General features: G+C 48.3%; 1 protein-coding gene across 3 annotated transcripts in view; it reads left to right on the plus strand.

The window, feature by feature from the left end:
• The window catches only part of STAG2 (STAG2 cohesin complex component), a 1493174-nt gene that overhangs the window by 1046915 nt on the left and 430221 nt on the right, over positions 1-16038 (plus strand). For all 3 annotated transcript variants that reach the window (XM_078688751.1, XM_078688750.1, XM_078688752.1), the window contains one exon: positions 15055-15229. In XM_078688751.1, the coding sequence (XP_078544877.1) occupies positions 15055-15229 (175 nt within the window). The remainder of the gene's footprint in view (positions 1-15054; positions 15230-16038) is intronic.

Here is a 16038-nt window from a genome sequence, read left to right on the forward strand (position 1 = left end):
TGCATACTCCTGCTATATAGTGTTTGGTCTGGATGTTAGCACTTCATTTTTTTATTCGAAGAAGTCTTTTAAGTCACGAGGTAAGGTGATGCCTCCTCTTGGTGATAGTGCACATGGGCATCGACTCCATTGTTAGATTTCTTTCCGCCATCGGGTTTTGGATGTGTATTGCAGCATAGAAGAGTAAGCTGCTGAAGCCTTCCCCAATTGAGGGCTCTGACTCCGAACTTGAGATTGGTCTGGAGTTCCATGATCTTCCGACTGGCCAAGGTGCCGTGAGTACCCAAACCCCTATGCCCATCACAAAAACCTACTTCTATCAAACAAATGCTTCTAGGCCACCACCGCTGTCTGGCCATGATGGGCATTGAGACCCTGCTTTGAATGCCCTGCCCTCCGGCAAGGCACCAAAAGCACAGATAAAGCCTTCCGGCTCCGCCCCAAGCAGAGATAGCACCTCTTTGGCTCCCACACCATCGGTACTGAAAGAGAAGATGGCTTTGGTTCCTTAAACTTCAGCATTGAAACTTAAATCTGCTCCTGAAACACTTCCGATCCGATTCTACCAACCATGGAAGAAAGACTTGATCCAAAACAAAAGAAAAAACATATTTATCCGGAGATTATCCTGGTCTTCCACAGCGTCTCCTGGTCCACACAGCTGCAAGTTAGTGGTCACCGTTGGCTCTCCTGCAACACTCCACATTGGTGGGATTTATCTTCTCTGCCTCCTGGTCACTCCTGAGTGGTATAGACTCTGTCCCCTCTAAGTATCAGAGCGCTTTACATACACACAGTAAATAGCAGAAGGGCATTAGATTACATAGTAGGCCGGCAGTAAGGAAGCAAACTACAGAAAAAAATACAGCATGTGCAATAAATATGCAGTGCGGAGGAGGAGAGAGCAATAAAAGAAAAGGCGAGAGTGACATAGTCTGGTCACCCACTATCCACCGAAAGTCCAGAGAGAGAGGAGACAGCTCGGATAAAGAAGACTAGGTTAGTTGACGTTGGTCAGGAAAGTATTTGATTAGTAGATGGAGTTTCAGGTCCCTTTTGAAACAGGAGAAGGAGGGGTTTCATCTGAGGACTCCAGGGAGAGGGTTCCATATCCTGGGAGCATTGCCAGAGAACGATCGGTATTGGGTGGTTTTCTTTTTAAATTTCGGAGGAATAAGGAGGAGTGAATTGGAGCTTCTTAGTGTTCTGGATTGACCTGCTCTACTCAGTTTATTATTTAAGTAGTTCGGGTCAGGAGAGTGAAGGGTTTTGTGTGTGTTGCAGGCCAATTTATAGATACATCTCCCTTCCATGAGAAGCCAATTGAGGCAGTTGAGAGCTGGAGTGATGTGTTCAAATCTTTTAACTCTAGATATGAGTTGAGCGGACATGTTCAGCACTGCTCTTTGAGGGGCTAGGTGAGCTTTCGGAGTCCCTGTAAGGATGGCGTTCCCATAGTCGATTTTAAAGAGAACTAGGGATTGGACTACTGTCTTGAGGTCATCGTGGGGTAGAAAAGGTTTCAGTTTCTTGAGGTGTTTTAGAGAGAAGAGAGCACTTTTTGCAGAGTTTTTGATGTGAGCCTCCATTGATAAGTTCTTGTCAAGGGTGGTGCCTAGAGACTTAACTGAGTTGGATAGGGTAAAGGGGCAGTTTAGGGCTACCACTCTGGGATTTCGCGATGATTACTTTTTGGAGAGAATAGGATTAGTTCAGTTTTGTCTGGGTTGAGCTTTAAGTGGTTAACGTAGAACCAAGTTTGGATCTCGGTTAGGGTGGTATTGAGGAGTTGGATGTCGCTGGGAGACTTGATCCTGAAATAGATTTGTGTGTCGTCCGCGTAAAGGTGGTAATTCACTCCGCTTTCTTCAATATGATTGTGAGGGGCTCCATGAAGAGATTGAAGAGGGATGGGGAGAGGATCGAGCTTTGCGGGACCCCAAGTGTGACTTAAGTTGGCTTTGAGAGACAAGAGTTCAGTTTAATTTGTTGCGAGTGGTGTTGAAAGAAGGAGGTGAACCATTTTAGTACTGTGCCATTAATGCCGGACCGTTTCGACAGGGTCTCCAAAAGGGCTGGATGGTTTACTGTGTCGAACGCCGCAGATAGGTCAATAAGGATGAGTAGGCAGGCATCACCTTGGTCTAGGGCCTTGTGAATGTCATCAGCGAGGTTGAGCATAGCTGTTTCCGTGCTACAGCCTTTTCTGAAACCAGATTGAAAGGCATCACGGAGGTTGAACTCCTCAATGTGCTTATTGAGTTGGATGAGAACACATTTCTTCAATGTTTTTTGCAAGGAATGGGAGGTTGGAGATAGGTCTGAGGTTAAGATCATTAGGTAGGTATCCTGGTTCCTGAGGCACGGGTGGTGTGGCTCTCCAACCTTCTGTCTTCCACAGGGTTTCTTGAGGGTCCACTGGGAAGGGTCCTTCAGTAAAATTGCAACCACGACTTACCCATTGACTTGCATTGATCCCGCTGTCGTGTTCCCACTCTGCACACTGCCTCCATGGGGCTTCTGGTTACTTACCTTGGGTTGTTCCTTGGGTCCCCGGCCCTTCTACATCTTCTGGGTATAGTTTTGACTCGATTTGTGTTTCGTATTCCACTATCTTAGTATATGGTTTGGTCTCGACCTGGCGATCACTATGCATTGTGTGCTACTTACCTGTTACTATTGAAAAGTATTGTTTTCATTGTGTATTTCTCCAGCTAGGAGATAAATGTGGTAGTGAGAATAGTATAATAAATACATATTTTTATAAATATACTGTGATTTTTTTTTCCACTTAATCTATACCTATAAGATGGTGTTATATAAAACAAGCTGCTTTTCACTCCTTCTGGACTAAGCCTGAAGGCTGCTTTCCACAGCTGCTACTTGAAGCTTTCTAAGACCACTAAAATCACCATAAGGGTCGTCTGGATTGGTGCAAGTGTCGTGTAGCTCCATGCAGGACCTGCTCGTTTGGATAACATACACTGTAGGATTGGTGGCAGACTAACTCTGAACACCCCACCGAGTATGTTAGCCTGTTTGCATATATGCTAGCTCACAGTGCCACTAGCGTCTCCTCTTAACGGGGAGAGATTAGTTTCTGGCAGCCTCAGAACATGACAACCCTGATCCTACAAGATTGTGGAAACAATGTGATAATTTTCGCTCATTCATTCGTGCACATTTTGTTTATCTCAGAGATACACAGAATAAACAGTCTGGGGTTTTCAATAAAAGGTTTATTGAACAGTTGTTCTCGTGTAGAATATATGAGCTGTAACAACCATTAGACAGTAGCAGAGATATATGATTAGCAGTACTATGAATATAATTGGATAGTACAGTTCTACCATTGTGCAATTAGTATGAATAAATACAAATGCATGATAAAAGTGTGTGTACTCCGTGTACTCCTATGATGCCTATCTAGATGTACCTAATTCTACCTAGCATATGAGTGGGTGTATAAGCCAAGAATCCCTCTAGGATTTAGTCAAATCCCATTACCTTCAGTGTGAGAAATGTCAAAGCCCTTCTTCGTCTTGAGTTGGACACCCTGCAAGGGATGTTCAGACCACTGTCAGCTGGAGTGTCTGCATGCAGGGGCCTCAGCGTCTCTGGTCAGTGTGTCGTCCTGGAAGTCTCGTTTCCCTCTAACTATTGCAAGTATGAGGTGCTGTATTTATGCAGAAAAGTATATAGAGTCCCTTTGTCCCTTGTTCTCGTGTTAGCCGTTGTTGGGTATGAGGATGACATGTGTGATGAACCTTGTGCATAGATATTAGGAAGGTGTTGTATAGCCCTGTAAGAAAGTGACTCTGTATATACTGGACCAAAGTAAGGTACCGTGTGTACAGAGATCACAGTCCCCAGAGGTTTGGCAGAGGCTAAACGTAGATATAACCTTACTCTCTAAAGTGGTAGCTTGGTCGAGCAGTAAGGCAGTATCAGAGGACAGTGTAAAGCATTTGTTGTACACAACCAGTCAGCAAATGGTCTCACACACTCAAGAACTGAACTCTAGGCCAATTGTTTTGTATCAAAAGATATAGTTTTATTTTAGAACATCAAGGTATCAAAATATACTTTCTCAGAATGGATTACTTTAGTTAAATACTTTTCAGATAGGCAATAGACTCTTTGGATACAATAGTTGCCCCAGTATTGGAACTTTCATAGATTCCCATGCTTTGTATCATTCCCCGTCGTCGGAATGGGAGCCTCGGTAGTATAAAAACCATAGAAACAAAAGAGAAACCTAGGCCTAGGCCTCATCTCATTTTGTATTCTATCCACCTCTTTTTGTGAAAAAGAGACCAAACTTTTGCCAGGACCAATCAGAGCAGCCTCACCCTCTAGAACCTTCCTGAGAGAGCTCAGAGCCTCAGATTTTTCTACCGCACGTTGTGCTAGGGAGTCTCCACTGAGCTCTGCTCAGTTTTCACTGTTTTTCTACTTATTTCTTCAAGTTTCTGCTTCAAATCGTCATGTCTGACAAGGAGAAGAAGGCCTTATTCAGGTCCTGTGCCTCTTGTGGCAAGAAACGTCTTTTTGTGGAGGATAAGCACGATAATTGCATCTATTGCTTATATCCTGACCACAAGGCCACAGACTGCAAGATCTGCAGGACTTTCTCGAACAAGACTCTTCGGGACAGAGAAGGCCGGCTACTTACCTGGCTTCAGAAGATGAAGACACGCAAGGAGGTGCTCTCTTCGGATGAGGAGGATTCCGTGTCTGCTGCTTCCTCGCAAAGATCAAAGAAGAGGGGTAGGTCTCCCCCTGGTTCTTCGACATCTGAGCCCCCTCTTAAAGCCCCTCACAAGATCTCTGACAGGTCTGAGAGGGCTGGTCCCCTTCAATCTCCTCACGAAAGTGTAAAGGAGAGGCAGGGACAGGCTACAGCAGTGGTGCCAGCCTTAAAGGACAAAAAGGAGGTGGTGATCCTTTCTCCTCCGTCCAAAAAGATCAAGCCCAGTGATAAACACTCTACTGGCACGTCAGGATCTGGGCCGGAGAAAATACAGCGTCCGTCGACGACGAGAACACCAGGTACGTCGACGACTGTGACTTTGGCTAAAGTTCCCGCTGTTTCTGTGGCTCCGTCGACGGGCTCGTCGACGGTAGCGGTGTCCACGACGACGACTTCGTCGACGTTCAAGGTTCCGAGCTCGTCGACGATGATGGCTTCCACGTCGACGACGACTAGCAGGCCGCTGTCGACGGCCGCAACGACGACGAAGACTACGTCGACGACGTCGACGACGACGGCTTCCACGTCGACGACGATGATAATGACGACGAGTTCGTCGACGAGACCGTCGACGGTGGTCCCATCGACGACGAGGATTGTGTCGACGAAGGCTGTGGTGCAGTCGACGGTTACAGTAACTGATGCTCCGACGACGACGTCGTCGTCGACGAGACCGTCGACGGTCCAAAAATTGCATTTTCCAGTTCAGAGAATGAAAATCACGCCGGAGATGACGTCTCCGCGACGAGTCTCTTCCCATCTACCGACAATGCTGTTAGATGATGAGTCTGACGAGGATGAGTTTCAGGACAATTATGGACCTGCCTATAGTCCCTCGGACTTGAACGTAAAGTTGCAGGAGACGGACACGGAGGAGTATTTCGACCAGGCAGGTGGCCAACAACTACATCCTTATGTTGTGGAAGAGCGACATCCGCCGAGTTTGGGACAAGGCATGGTAGCCATGCCCTCCTCTCTCATTTCGGATCTTCAGGACATGCTTCAGGATTATCGTAAAAGGTTTCCGTCAGACCCTTCCGGACAGACTACGTTTTTTCCACTTCCACCACAGCCGCAAGTGCAGCCGGCTACTAGTGTTCCGGTGGTACCCTCCACACCACCGCCAGTGACACCTTTGGCCCGGGTTCCCACACCAGATCCCGTACCACTGCCCGATGCCCATCAGGATACCTCTTCAGATGAGGAGGTTGTTCCAGTGGATCCCTTGATGGATCCGTTACAGGACCCTGACCCGGATCAGGGGGACAATGACCCGCAAGACCCAAATGCTGCTGGTCGTGACACTTCCATCTCCCCTCCGGTGGATATAGGGGGTTTTCATCATCTGATGGAACGGGCTGCTAAGAGGTTTGGACTACCTATTTCAAGAGAGGAATCGGAATGTTTCCTTTATGACTTTAAGGAACAACACCAACGCTCTGTCAAATCTATTCCCATTATAGAGCATGTATGGGAGGAGGGCATGAAGATCATGCAGAGTCCTGCCACGGTGATTCCAGTCCTCCCCAGACTGGAGAAGAAATATAAAGCTCCTGAAGGCAGTCCAGCTTGCCTTATTGGTCAGCCAAAGCCTGACTCGGTGATTTCTCAGGCGGCACAAAGCAAGTCAAAGAATCCGTCCACACCGTTGACCACTCCTCCGGACAAAGACGGCAGACGTCTGGATAATGTTGGAAAACGATTTTCCTCTATGGCCAGCTTACTGGTTAGAGCGGCGAATGCCCTTGCCATCTTAGGCCGTTACGACCGCCAGATGTGGTGCGACATGGAACCCTTCGTGGACCTATTACCTGAGCCCACTAAGGAGGACGCCAAGAAGGTGCTGGCGGAAGGAGAGAAATCGTCTGCAGAAGTGATTGACTGCGCAATGGACATTGCTTCCACGGCCTTCCGGGCCTTGGCCGGCTCCGCCGTCTTACGGCGTCAGGGTTGGCTGAAGGCCACCTGGTTTCGTCAGGAGGTCCAGAACAGAGTCCTAGACCTCCCTTTTGATGGGGAGATGCTGTTCGGGAAGCATGTGGATGATACCCTACAGAATATCAAGAAGGACACAGACACAGCAAAGTCCTTGGGCTCTCTCACCTATCGCAAGGTCCCCTTTAGGGGCGCACGAGGGAGAGGATTTACATCTTACAGAGGAAACCAACAACGTTTTTCCTCGCAGTCTTCCCAGTCATATAAACCCAATTACTCGAATCAGCGACAAGGGCAATCAGCATCTTTCTCTCGCAACCCTCCGCGAGGCCGTCAACAGCGACAAGGCCGTGACAACACCAAACGACAATAGCGGCCTCCCGGCTCTACCTGCTGTTCCTCCCCTCCCGATCACATCAGTGGGGGGCAGGATATCCTTTTGTCTGGACAGTTGGATGTCAATAACATCGGACCAATGGGTCCTCAACATAGTGAAGAGTGGCCATACGTTGGAGTTTCACGACTTTCCTCCAACACGAGCTCCGGGCGCCATCCGCTCAGGACATCTAGGATTACTACATCTAGAAGCCCACCAGTTGTTCCTCAAAGGAGCGATAGAACCGGTCCCGCTCTCTCAGAGGGGCCGGGGGTTCTATTCAAGATTCTTCCTAGTGCGGAAGACGAAAGACACTTGGCGTCCCATCCTCGATCTTCGGGAGCTCAACACCTATCTCGTAAAGCTCTCCTTCAGGATGGTCACTCTCCAGGAAATTCTCCCTCTCTTAAATCCAGGCGACTACTTGGCGTCGCTGGATTTAGAAGACGCATATTTCCATATTCCAATACACCCAGCTCACAGACAATACCTTCGCTTTACAGTGGGAAAGAGCCATTTCCAGTTCAAAGTGCTTCCATTCGGCCTTCGATCGGCACCGAGAGTGTTCACCAAAGTATTGGCACCGGTGGCAGCTTTCCTTCGACGACAATCTCTCGAAGTTTTCCCTTACTTGGACGACTGGCTCGTCAAGGCACCGTCTTTCCAGGACGCTTCGCAAGCCGTGTCTACTTGCCTCCATTTGTTCCGCTGCCTGGGCCTTCAGTTGAACGAACACAAGTCAGTCCTCCTGCCTTCCAAATCTGCAAGATTCCTGGGGTCCGTGCTGGACACCACGCATTGTACGGCTCGTCCCTCAGAAGAGCGGCAACAAAAATTGATGGTTTCGGCTCAACTACTCTGCCGCAGCAAGGTCCTATCGGTCCGCCACTACAAATCCCTTCTCGGATCGATGTCCTCCTGCATACCATTAGTACCGCATTGCAGGCTAAGGATGCGTCCTCTACAGGAGGAGCTGGACAAGCAATGGCGCCAAGCAGAGGGGTCGTTCGACGACAGGGTTGTCGTAACATCAGCAATGAGAACAGCGAGCGAATGGTGGCTTCAGAAAAGCAATCTCGCCCAAGGCCTAACATTCAGGATTTCTCCTTCACCCATGGTGATGACCACGGACGCCTCGTTGGAAGGCTGGGGTGCAGTGCTCCGAGAGCTTCAAGTCAGTGGCCATTGGAGTCCAGGACAGCGGCAGTGCCATATCAATTTCCTGGAGCTGACAGCCATTCGGTTGGCCTTGCAAGCTTTTCTACCCAGAGTGGGCAATCGCTCAGTGCTGGTCCGGACGGACAATACGACGGCCATGCACTATGTAAACAAACAAGGAGGCACCAAATCGCAGACTCTGTCCGCAGAAGCTCAACGGATTTGGGATTTCGCAATTCACAACAACATCACTCTGAGAGCCGAGCACTTGGCGGGAACTCTCAATGTCAAGGCGGACGCCTTGAGTCGCCAGACGGAAGTGACTCACGAGTGGGAGTTGAATCAATCCATTCTCGACGGAGTGTTCTCAGTTTGGGGGATGCCGACCATCGACCTCTTTGCTTCGCCGGAGAACGCCAAATGCCGGTTCTACGCAAGCAAGGTTCACCATCGGGGGTCCCTAGGGAACGCTCTTTCGATGGCCTGGTACAGCGCGTTCTTTTACGCTTTTCCTCCCATTCCCCTCATTCCTCGAGTTCTCAAGAAAATGAAGGCGGAACCCTGCAGGATGATTCTAATTGCTCCAGCGTGGCCCAGACAATTCTGGTACACAGAACTGCTGCGACTCTCCCAAGCTCCTCCAATTCACTTGAGGCCCATTCCGTCCCTCTTGTCCAGGAGTCAGGGACAGGTTTTCCACCCGGATCCGAGATCCCTCCACTTGACGGCGTGGCTCCTGAACACAGAGAATTCAGTCATCTAGCTTTGTCTCGAGAATGCAGAGAGGTCTTGGCTCATGCCAGAGCACCAAGTACCAACAAGACGTACACGGCAAAATGGAAGAGATTCTGCTTGTGGTGTCAACGGGAAGGTCTCCATCCTTACACTTCCCAACCTCATCAGTTGCTGCCGTATTTGCTATCTCTGGCTAAGTCTGGTTTGGCACATTCATCAGTAAAGGTGCATCTAGCGGCCATATCAAGGTTTCGACGCAGTTCGGCAGGTCCTTCCTTATGGTCCTCTAGGGTGGTTAAACAATTCTTGAAGGGCCTATTCCGGATGTATCCGCCAGTTCGTCCTCCTCCACCAGTGTGGCAGCTCAACCTTGTCTTGGCTCAACTCATGAAAGCTCCGTTCGAGCCGGTTCACAAGGCAGACTTAAAGTTCCTCTCCTGGAAACTAGCACTCCTCTTAGCTCTAACATCGGCTAGACGAGTGAGTGAGCTTCAGGCACTCTCCATAGTGCATCCATTCCTGCAATTTACTAAACAAGGTCTGGTTCTTCGGACTAATCCCAAATTCATCCCGAAAGTGCCATCTGAGTTCCACTTGAATGAACCGGTGATTCTGAAAGCATTCTTTCCACATCCTTCTACACCTGCGGAGCGTACGCTCCATTCTTTGGACATTCAACGGTGCTTAAAGTTTTACTTGGAGCGCACACGTCCCTTTCGGAAGTCTACTCAGTTGTTTGTGTCCTACAGTGCACCTCGTAAGGGGTTGCCTTTGGCAAAGACTGGCATTTCCCGCTGGATCTCCAGTGCGATTCAATTCTGTCATCAGGAAGCGGGCAAGCCGCTGGACGGCAGAGTCCGTGCACATTCCACGAGGTCGGTGGCTTCATCTGTGGCTCTCTTTTCGGGAGTTGCCATTAAAGACATCTGCAGGGCAGCAACGTGGAGCAGTACTCATACCTTCACGAAACACTACTGCCTGGATTCTGCAGGACGAGATGATGCGGCTGTTGGCCAGGCAGTCCTGCGTAATCTGTTTCATTGAGAGGTGAGCTTTCCCTACGATCCCTCCATCCTGGTGAGCACATTTTGTTTGTTTTTACTGTACTTTATGTATTTTTCTATGGTTATGTGATGCCATGTATTTACAAAATGTGTTCATGGTGCTGTACTGCTAGCTATTCTGATACAAAGCATGGGAATCTATGAAAGTTCCAATACTGGGGCAAGAAAACAAGTTACTTACCTGTAACTTTGGTTCCCCAGTATTGGTAACTTTCATAGATTCCCATGCGCCCGCCCACCTCCCCTGGGAAAGCTCATCCTTTTACAGAGTTAGTGGCTGTTTGCACAACGGCTACGAAAATCTGAGGCTCTGAGCTCTCTCAGGAAGGTTCTAGAGGGTGAGGCTGCTCTGATTGGTCCTGGCAAAAGTTTGGTCTCTTTTTCACAAAAAGAGGTGGATAGAATACAAAATGAGATGAGGCCTAGGCCTAGGTTTCTCTTTTGTTTCTATGGTTTTTATACTACCGAGGCTCCCATTCCGACGACGGGGAATGATACAAAGCATGGGAATCTATGAAAGTTACCAATACTGGGGAACCAAAGTTACAGGTAAGTAACTTGTTTTCTTACAGTTTGCTGCAATAGGCAACACAATTTCAAACACAATGCAACATTGAGCTCAATGGGAATTTCTAGTTAAATGCAATTAAATACTTTGTAGATTACTTTTCTAACCACAGGACTGGATCCTAGATTCAGTCCCCGAACATGTGCTGTAAACAGTTTGGAGGTAAAGTATGTTTACGTTACTTTTGTAATCCAGTGCTGAGCTCCTAGGTTCAGCACTGGGACATCTATCTAAAACAGGCAAGTAATTACGTTTTTATTGTTGGCACCATTTTTAAGGAATATTTGTAAGTTTCAAAAACCGACACTTAAACTTTTTCAGCAAAAAGCAGGCAATGATATCCTATGGAAATTCAAGTTACTGGTAAGTACGGTTAAAATTACTTTTCAGGGTCAGTACAGAGCTACAAGATGCAGCACTGAGGTATCTCCTGTTAACAGGTGAGTAAATCGGAATTCGTTGTTCGGCTGATTTTAGATGAATATTTTAAAGTTCCAAAACTCCACACTTAAAAGAATTTCCGCGTGAAACCAGTCGATGTTAGCCTAAGGAAGAAAAGTGAGTTATCGGCTTTTAGGTAAGTACTCGACTGGAGGGGTAACGTTCTGGGCATAGACTCAGGGGTCTCATAGGGTCAGGTAGGTACAGTTGGTACACCCTCAGCGGCACAGGGGCAGCCAGGTGCAGAGGTAGTTAGGCCCAATGTTATCCAATGAGAGGCAGTGGGCCTTCGGATGGTGGCTCCTGGTCACTTGCTCAGGTCAAATGGGGAAATAGGTTAGGACAAAGGTTGCACTGTCAAGGGGCACTCTGGCGGCTAGGTGCTTTTGAGCCGTCGGGCGCTCAGTGTTATTCAATGGAGATCTTGGAAAGTGGACAAAGGCTGCAGGCTCTTGGACAGAGGATCTACAGGAGCGACCATCACTTCGTGGGGTAAGTTGGGATCTTGGAGGATAGGTAGGCACCCCAGAGTAGAGCACGGGGGACCATGGGGCGCCGGGTGCAGGGGTGTCTTTTGACGTCTGGAAATCTTACCCTTTGCAGGTCACGGTTGGAGGGGTCCCTGGTTCTGAGGCTGCAGGCGTCCGGGTCATCGAGGAGGGTCCTTGGGCACTGGATTCCAGGTCAGATTCGCCAGGGGGACGTCCTCAGGGTATTTGTCCACTCAGGCACAGGCCAGCCTCGGCGGGTACAGAGTGGGCTGGTTTTGCGGTTCCTGTCTGGCACCAGGGGTATTGCTGTTTGAGCAGAACCACTGCTCGTGGGAGTCCCAGTCTCTAAGAGGTTCAAGGCAGGCAGGTCCTCAGGGGTTCTCGAGGTTGCTGTCCGCAGGAGACGCTGGGATTTAGCAGGAGCAGGTTCAAGGATTAACAGGCCTGTAGGGCTGGAGCCAAGTCAGTTGGTGTCGTCCTCTTGTTAGCAGCTGCACGGCATGTCTTCTTCTTCTTGGTATTCTTTCTTGTTTCGAAATCAGGATCTGAGGAAGGAAGGTTCAGGGTGCCCCTAAATACTAAATGATGGGGCATTACAGGTAGGGTAAGGGCAGGAACCAATAGGTCTCTGTCCTGGGGTGAGTGCACCCCCCTGTCATGTTCCTCTCCTGTGGGAGGGGGGCAGGAGCCTATCTCTGAGCAGGGCTCCTCATCCTCAAGATGGCCAGAGCCCGGAGTTGTACTTCACCTTGCCTCTCCCATCTGAGGGGTGGAGTTGGCACAGGCTGGCACATCCCCTTTCCTCATGTAGGGTTTCCCGCCAGTCTTCCCGCCAGAGTCGGGGTCAGGACCGGTGGGGGCCAGTTGTTGAGTACATCAAGTGGTCTAGAGAAGCTCACAAAGGTGGTATGCCTTTGAAGCTTCCCCCTGCCCAACCTGGGGGAGGAGACCTAGCACCTCACCCAGGATGTGTAGTGTTCCAGGCCCAGGAGAGCGGGGAGGCTCTCCACCCAGGGGTCCAGCAACATGTCTGCTGTGTGACAGCCTAGGCAGCCTCTCAGACGAGACGTGGATTGTAGGTTAGGTTTCAGGGGGGCATCTCTAAGATGCCCTCTGTAGTACATTTTACATTAAATCCTACACTGGCATCAGTGTGGGTTTAATGTGCTGAGAAGTTTGGTATCAAACTTGTCAGTCTTCAGTGTAGCCATTATGGTGCTGTGGAGTTCGTAATGACAACCTCCCAGCACCATATACTCTTAATGGCATCACTGCACTTGCAGTGGCCAGGAATGGCCCTGGGCACTGTAGGGGCACAGGGCTCATGCACCTGTCCCCACACCACTGCCATAGGACACCCCGCTAGAGGGGTGACTGATGTATGCCAGGGCAGTGGGTTTGTGGGCAGGGCAAACAGGGATGTATGCCCTGTTGACTCTTTGTTTAGTTCTGCACCAGGACACTCAGCCTGCAAAGGCAGTGTGTGTGTGTCAGGGTGCCGGGCCCCTAAGGGTGGCACAATAAGTGCTGCAGCCCTTAGGGGTCTTCTCTGGTCACAATGCCCTGGGCACCATTTTCCAGGGGCTGACGTGGCCAGGATTCCAATTGGGTTTTAGCTTCAATACTGTTTTAGGGAAGGAAAACTGGCCCTGGGCACCTGATTGGCAGGAGCCCAGGGCACACTCAGTCAAACCACATCAGCAATTCAGCAAAAAGTGGGGGCATACTATGCAAGAAAGATGGCACTTTATCACAAGCCCCTGCCTGGTTTCCAAGTAGCCTTACGAATATTCATGCAAACTGTGTTATCTAGATATGAAGTCATAGAACACTTATTGTTCAGGAAAAGCCCTCCTTCTGTACCCAGGCCTAGAACTAGGTAAAAGGTTCAGTCCATAAAAGGCGTTCAATCCTTATAAGGCTCGTTACTGTTAAATGTAGGGGAGATGATGTAGGTGAAGGGGTATGATGTTACCTGGGCCTATATTGGGTTACCTACATGAAACATAACACAAGGTGCCCACTTACATAAGTGTACATCATATACCAAGCCAGCTTCTCACAGCCCTGTTCCCTTTCCTCTTGGAACATCTTCTGTATGCCTCATAGGCATTCCTGGGTGGTGTTATGGTATTTTAGTATCCCTTAGAGGAGTTTGTCTATTGTACACAAACATTGTGCACATGGCTTTTCGCCTTGCACTTACGCCCTGTTAAGGGGTTCATCCCATTCAGCTCCCTCCTTCCGTGGAGTATTCCTTTTGCTTTCTTAGTGTTAATCAATGTTTCGGACAACTCTAGCAGTGTTTAGGGATGTGTCGTATAGTTTCCTCTCCACAGTGTCTTATGCCCCTATCAGTGCATTTCGTTCTGCTCTAGCGGGCTGCTGTTGATATTCTACACGGGATAGACCGGACGCTCCTTTCTTGGGCAACTGTGTTGCATGTTCGTTAAAAAAACAAAAAATAAACAAGACTTTATACACATCCTATGTAATACAACACTATATATATATTAAGTTATGTATGTCATTACATTTATGGTCCTGGGACGACTATTTCTTCCTCCCCTTTTTCCTGCTGGTTTGTTTTCGGGTTGTGGCAGTTCTGACTAATACTGCGAGTCCAGCTTTTCAAGGGCCTGCTCTATTGTACTGCCGCCCATGGTCTCTTTGGCTGCTTCATCCTTGCAGACTGATGTCTTTCTTTTCGCTTTGGCGACCTATCTTGTCCCTTCTTGTTACCACATGCACCGCTCCTTGAGGTCAGCTATCTTCATGTCTTCTGCCTATCTAACCTTTTATTCTTCAGCGCTCAGACTGTGTGTTCTGTGTGCTGACTTTTGTTGAACTCTTTTAGTGAAGTCTTTGATCCATTTCTACAAGGCCCTCCTAGACCAAGGTGCCACCTGCATGATCCACTGCCTGAATTTCTATCTACCTCCCAGGATCCTTTGCTCCACTAACTTCACCCTCTCACCTATACCACACATCTGCCACTGCCACACCAGAGGACACTTCTTCTCCCGCCTCGCCACCAAGTCCTGATACACACTTCCTCTCCACCTGCGTACTTCACCCTCACTAACACACTTCAGCAAGGGACTCAAGACTTGGGTCTTTGACTAGCACTACAGCAAAGCGTCTGGATACCCTTTTGAGTGATCAGCGCTATTTAAGTACTGAAAGTGGATGTGCACCACTTGTGGTTCAGCTAGGCATCTTCAATGGCTTTAAAACATTTTATGGTAATGATCTCATAACTTCAACTTCAGAGACATGCATGTGAACTCTTGTTAAGACAGTCTTTAACAAATCCTTCCGATGACAGCACTGCTTTCATTTGCCCACTATAAAATCCTCATGCACACCCTATAATCACTTAGTAACTGTCAACAAAATCGGTATATATGTAAACTGTGTTTAATTTAGTTTGCAATCTCCAATTATTTGTTGACAAGTACAACTAGTTACCTTTTTAATTGGGAAGTTGGTTGATATGTTTTTCAAGTCTATATTTTGCTTTTGTCTTGCAGGCGTTCACTATTCTTTGTGATGTTCTAATGATCTTTAGTCACCAGATAATGGCAGGAGGACGGGACATGTTAGAGCCTCTGGTGTATGCTCCTGATTCAACACTCCAATCTGAACTTCTTAGCTTCATTCTGGATCACGTTTTTATAGATCAAGATGATGATAACAACAGTACAGGTAAGATGTGTGTAATTTCCAAATGGCCACTTGTTCTCAAAGGCTCCTTGGCATGGACATATGCCTTATCTGAACATCAGACTAGAAAAGCTTGGCACGTTTAAATGGCGTAAAAAAACTGTTAACCGCATAGCAGTGCTAATGGTGTCCAGAAAAAAGAGAAACTCAGTCCATTGAAGTGTTATAGTCCTTGTTATATTCCTGTGCCATCAGGGTTTTCTACAAGGATCCAATGCCCATCTAGTGGTTTCCGACAGCTTTTTGTCCTTTTATAATCTTCAATCAATCAATCATATCATTTGTAAAGCTCACTACTCACCCGTGAGGGTCTCAAGGCGCTGGGTTGGGAAATGCTGCTACTGCTCGAAAAACCAGGTCTTGAGAAGGTCAGCAGGTCTTGGGTCTGCCGTAGGTGGATGGGGAGGGTGTTCCAGGTCTTGGCGGTGAGGTGGGAGAATGATCTGCCGCCGGAGGTTGCTCTTCAGAAGCGTGGGCTGTGTGGGGGACTGTGGCGAGGTCGGCAGAGCGGAGATGGTGGGTGGGGATGGCGGGTCTTAAATTATGTTTTCAATTTGAAGCTTTTGTTATTGGAATCATGGTTCTTCATAAGATCAGAGTTTAAATCATTTAGGTTCTCAAACAAGTGTGGTACAATAGTGCCTGAAACTTTGACACCAGATTCACTAAAATGCTACACCAACTTGGGCTTGGAAGGTTAAGGACTAATTGGTCATTCACCGTTTGGATCTGTGCGGTCCCATTTTAGCGAGGCATAAGGGTTCTGCCTTTGGACTTCAAGAGTGGGATTA

The sequence above is a fragment of the Lissotriton helveticus genome, chromosome 4_1, assembly GCF_964261635.1.
Source record: "Lissotriton helveticus chromosome 4_1, aLisHel1.1, whole genome shotgun sequence".
NCBI lineage: Eukaryota > Metazoa > Chordata > Amphibia > Caudata > Salamandridae > Lissotriton > Lissotriton helveticus.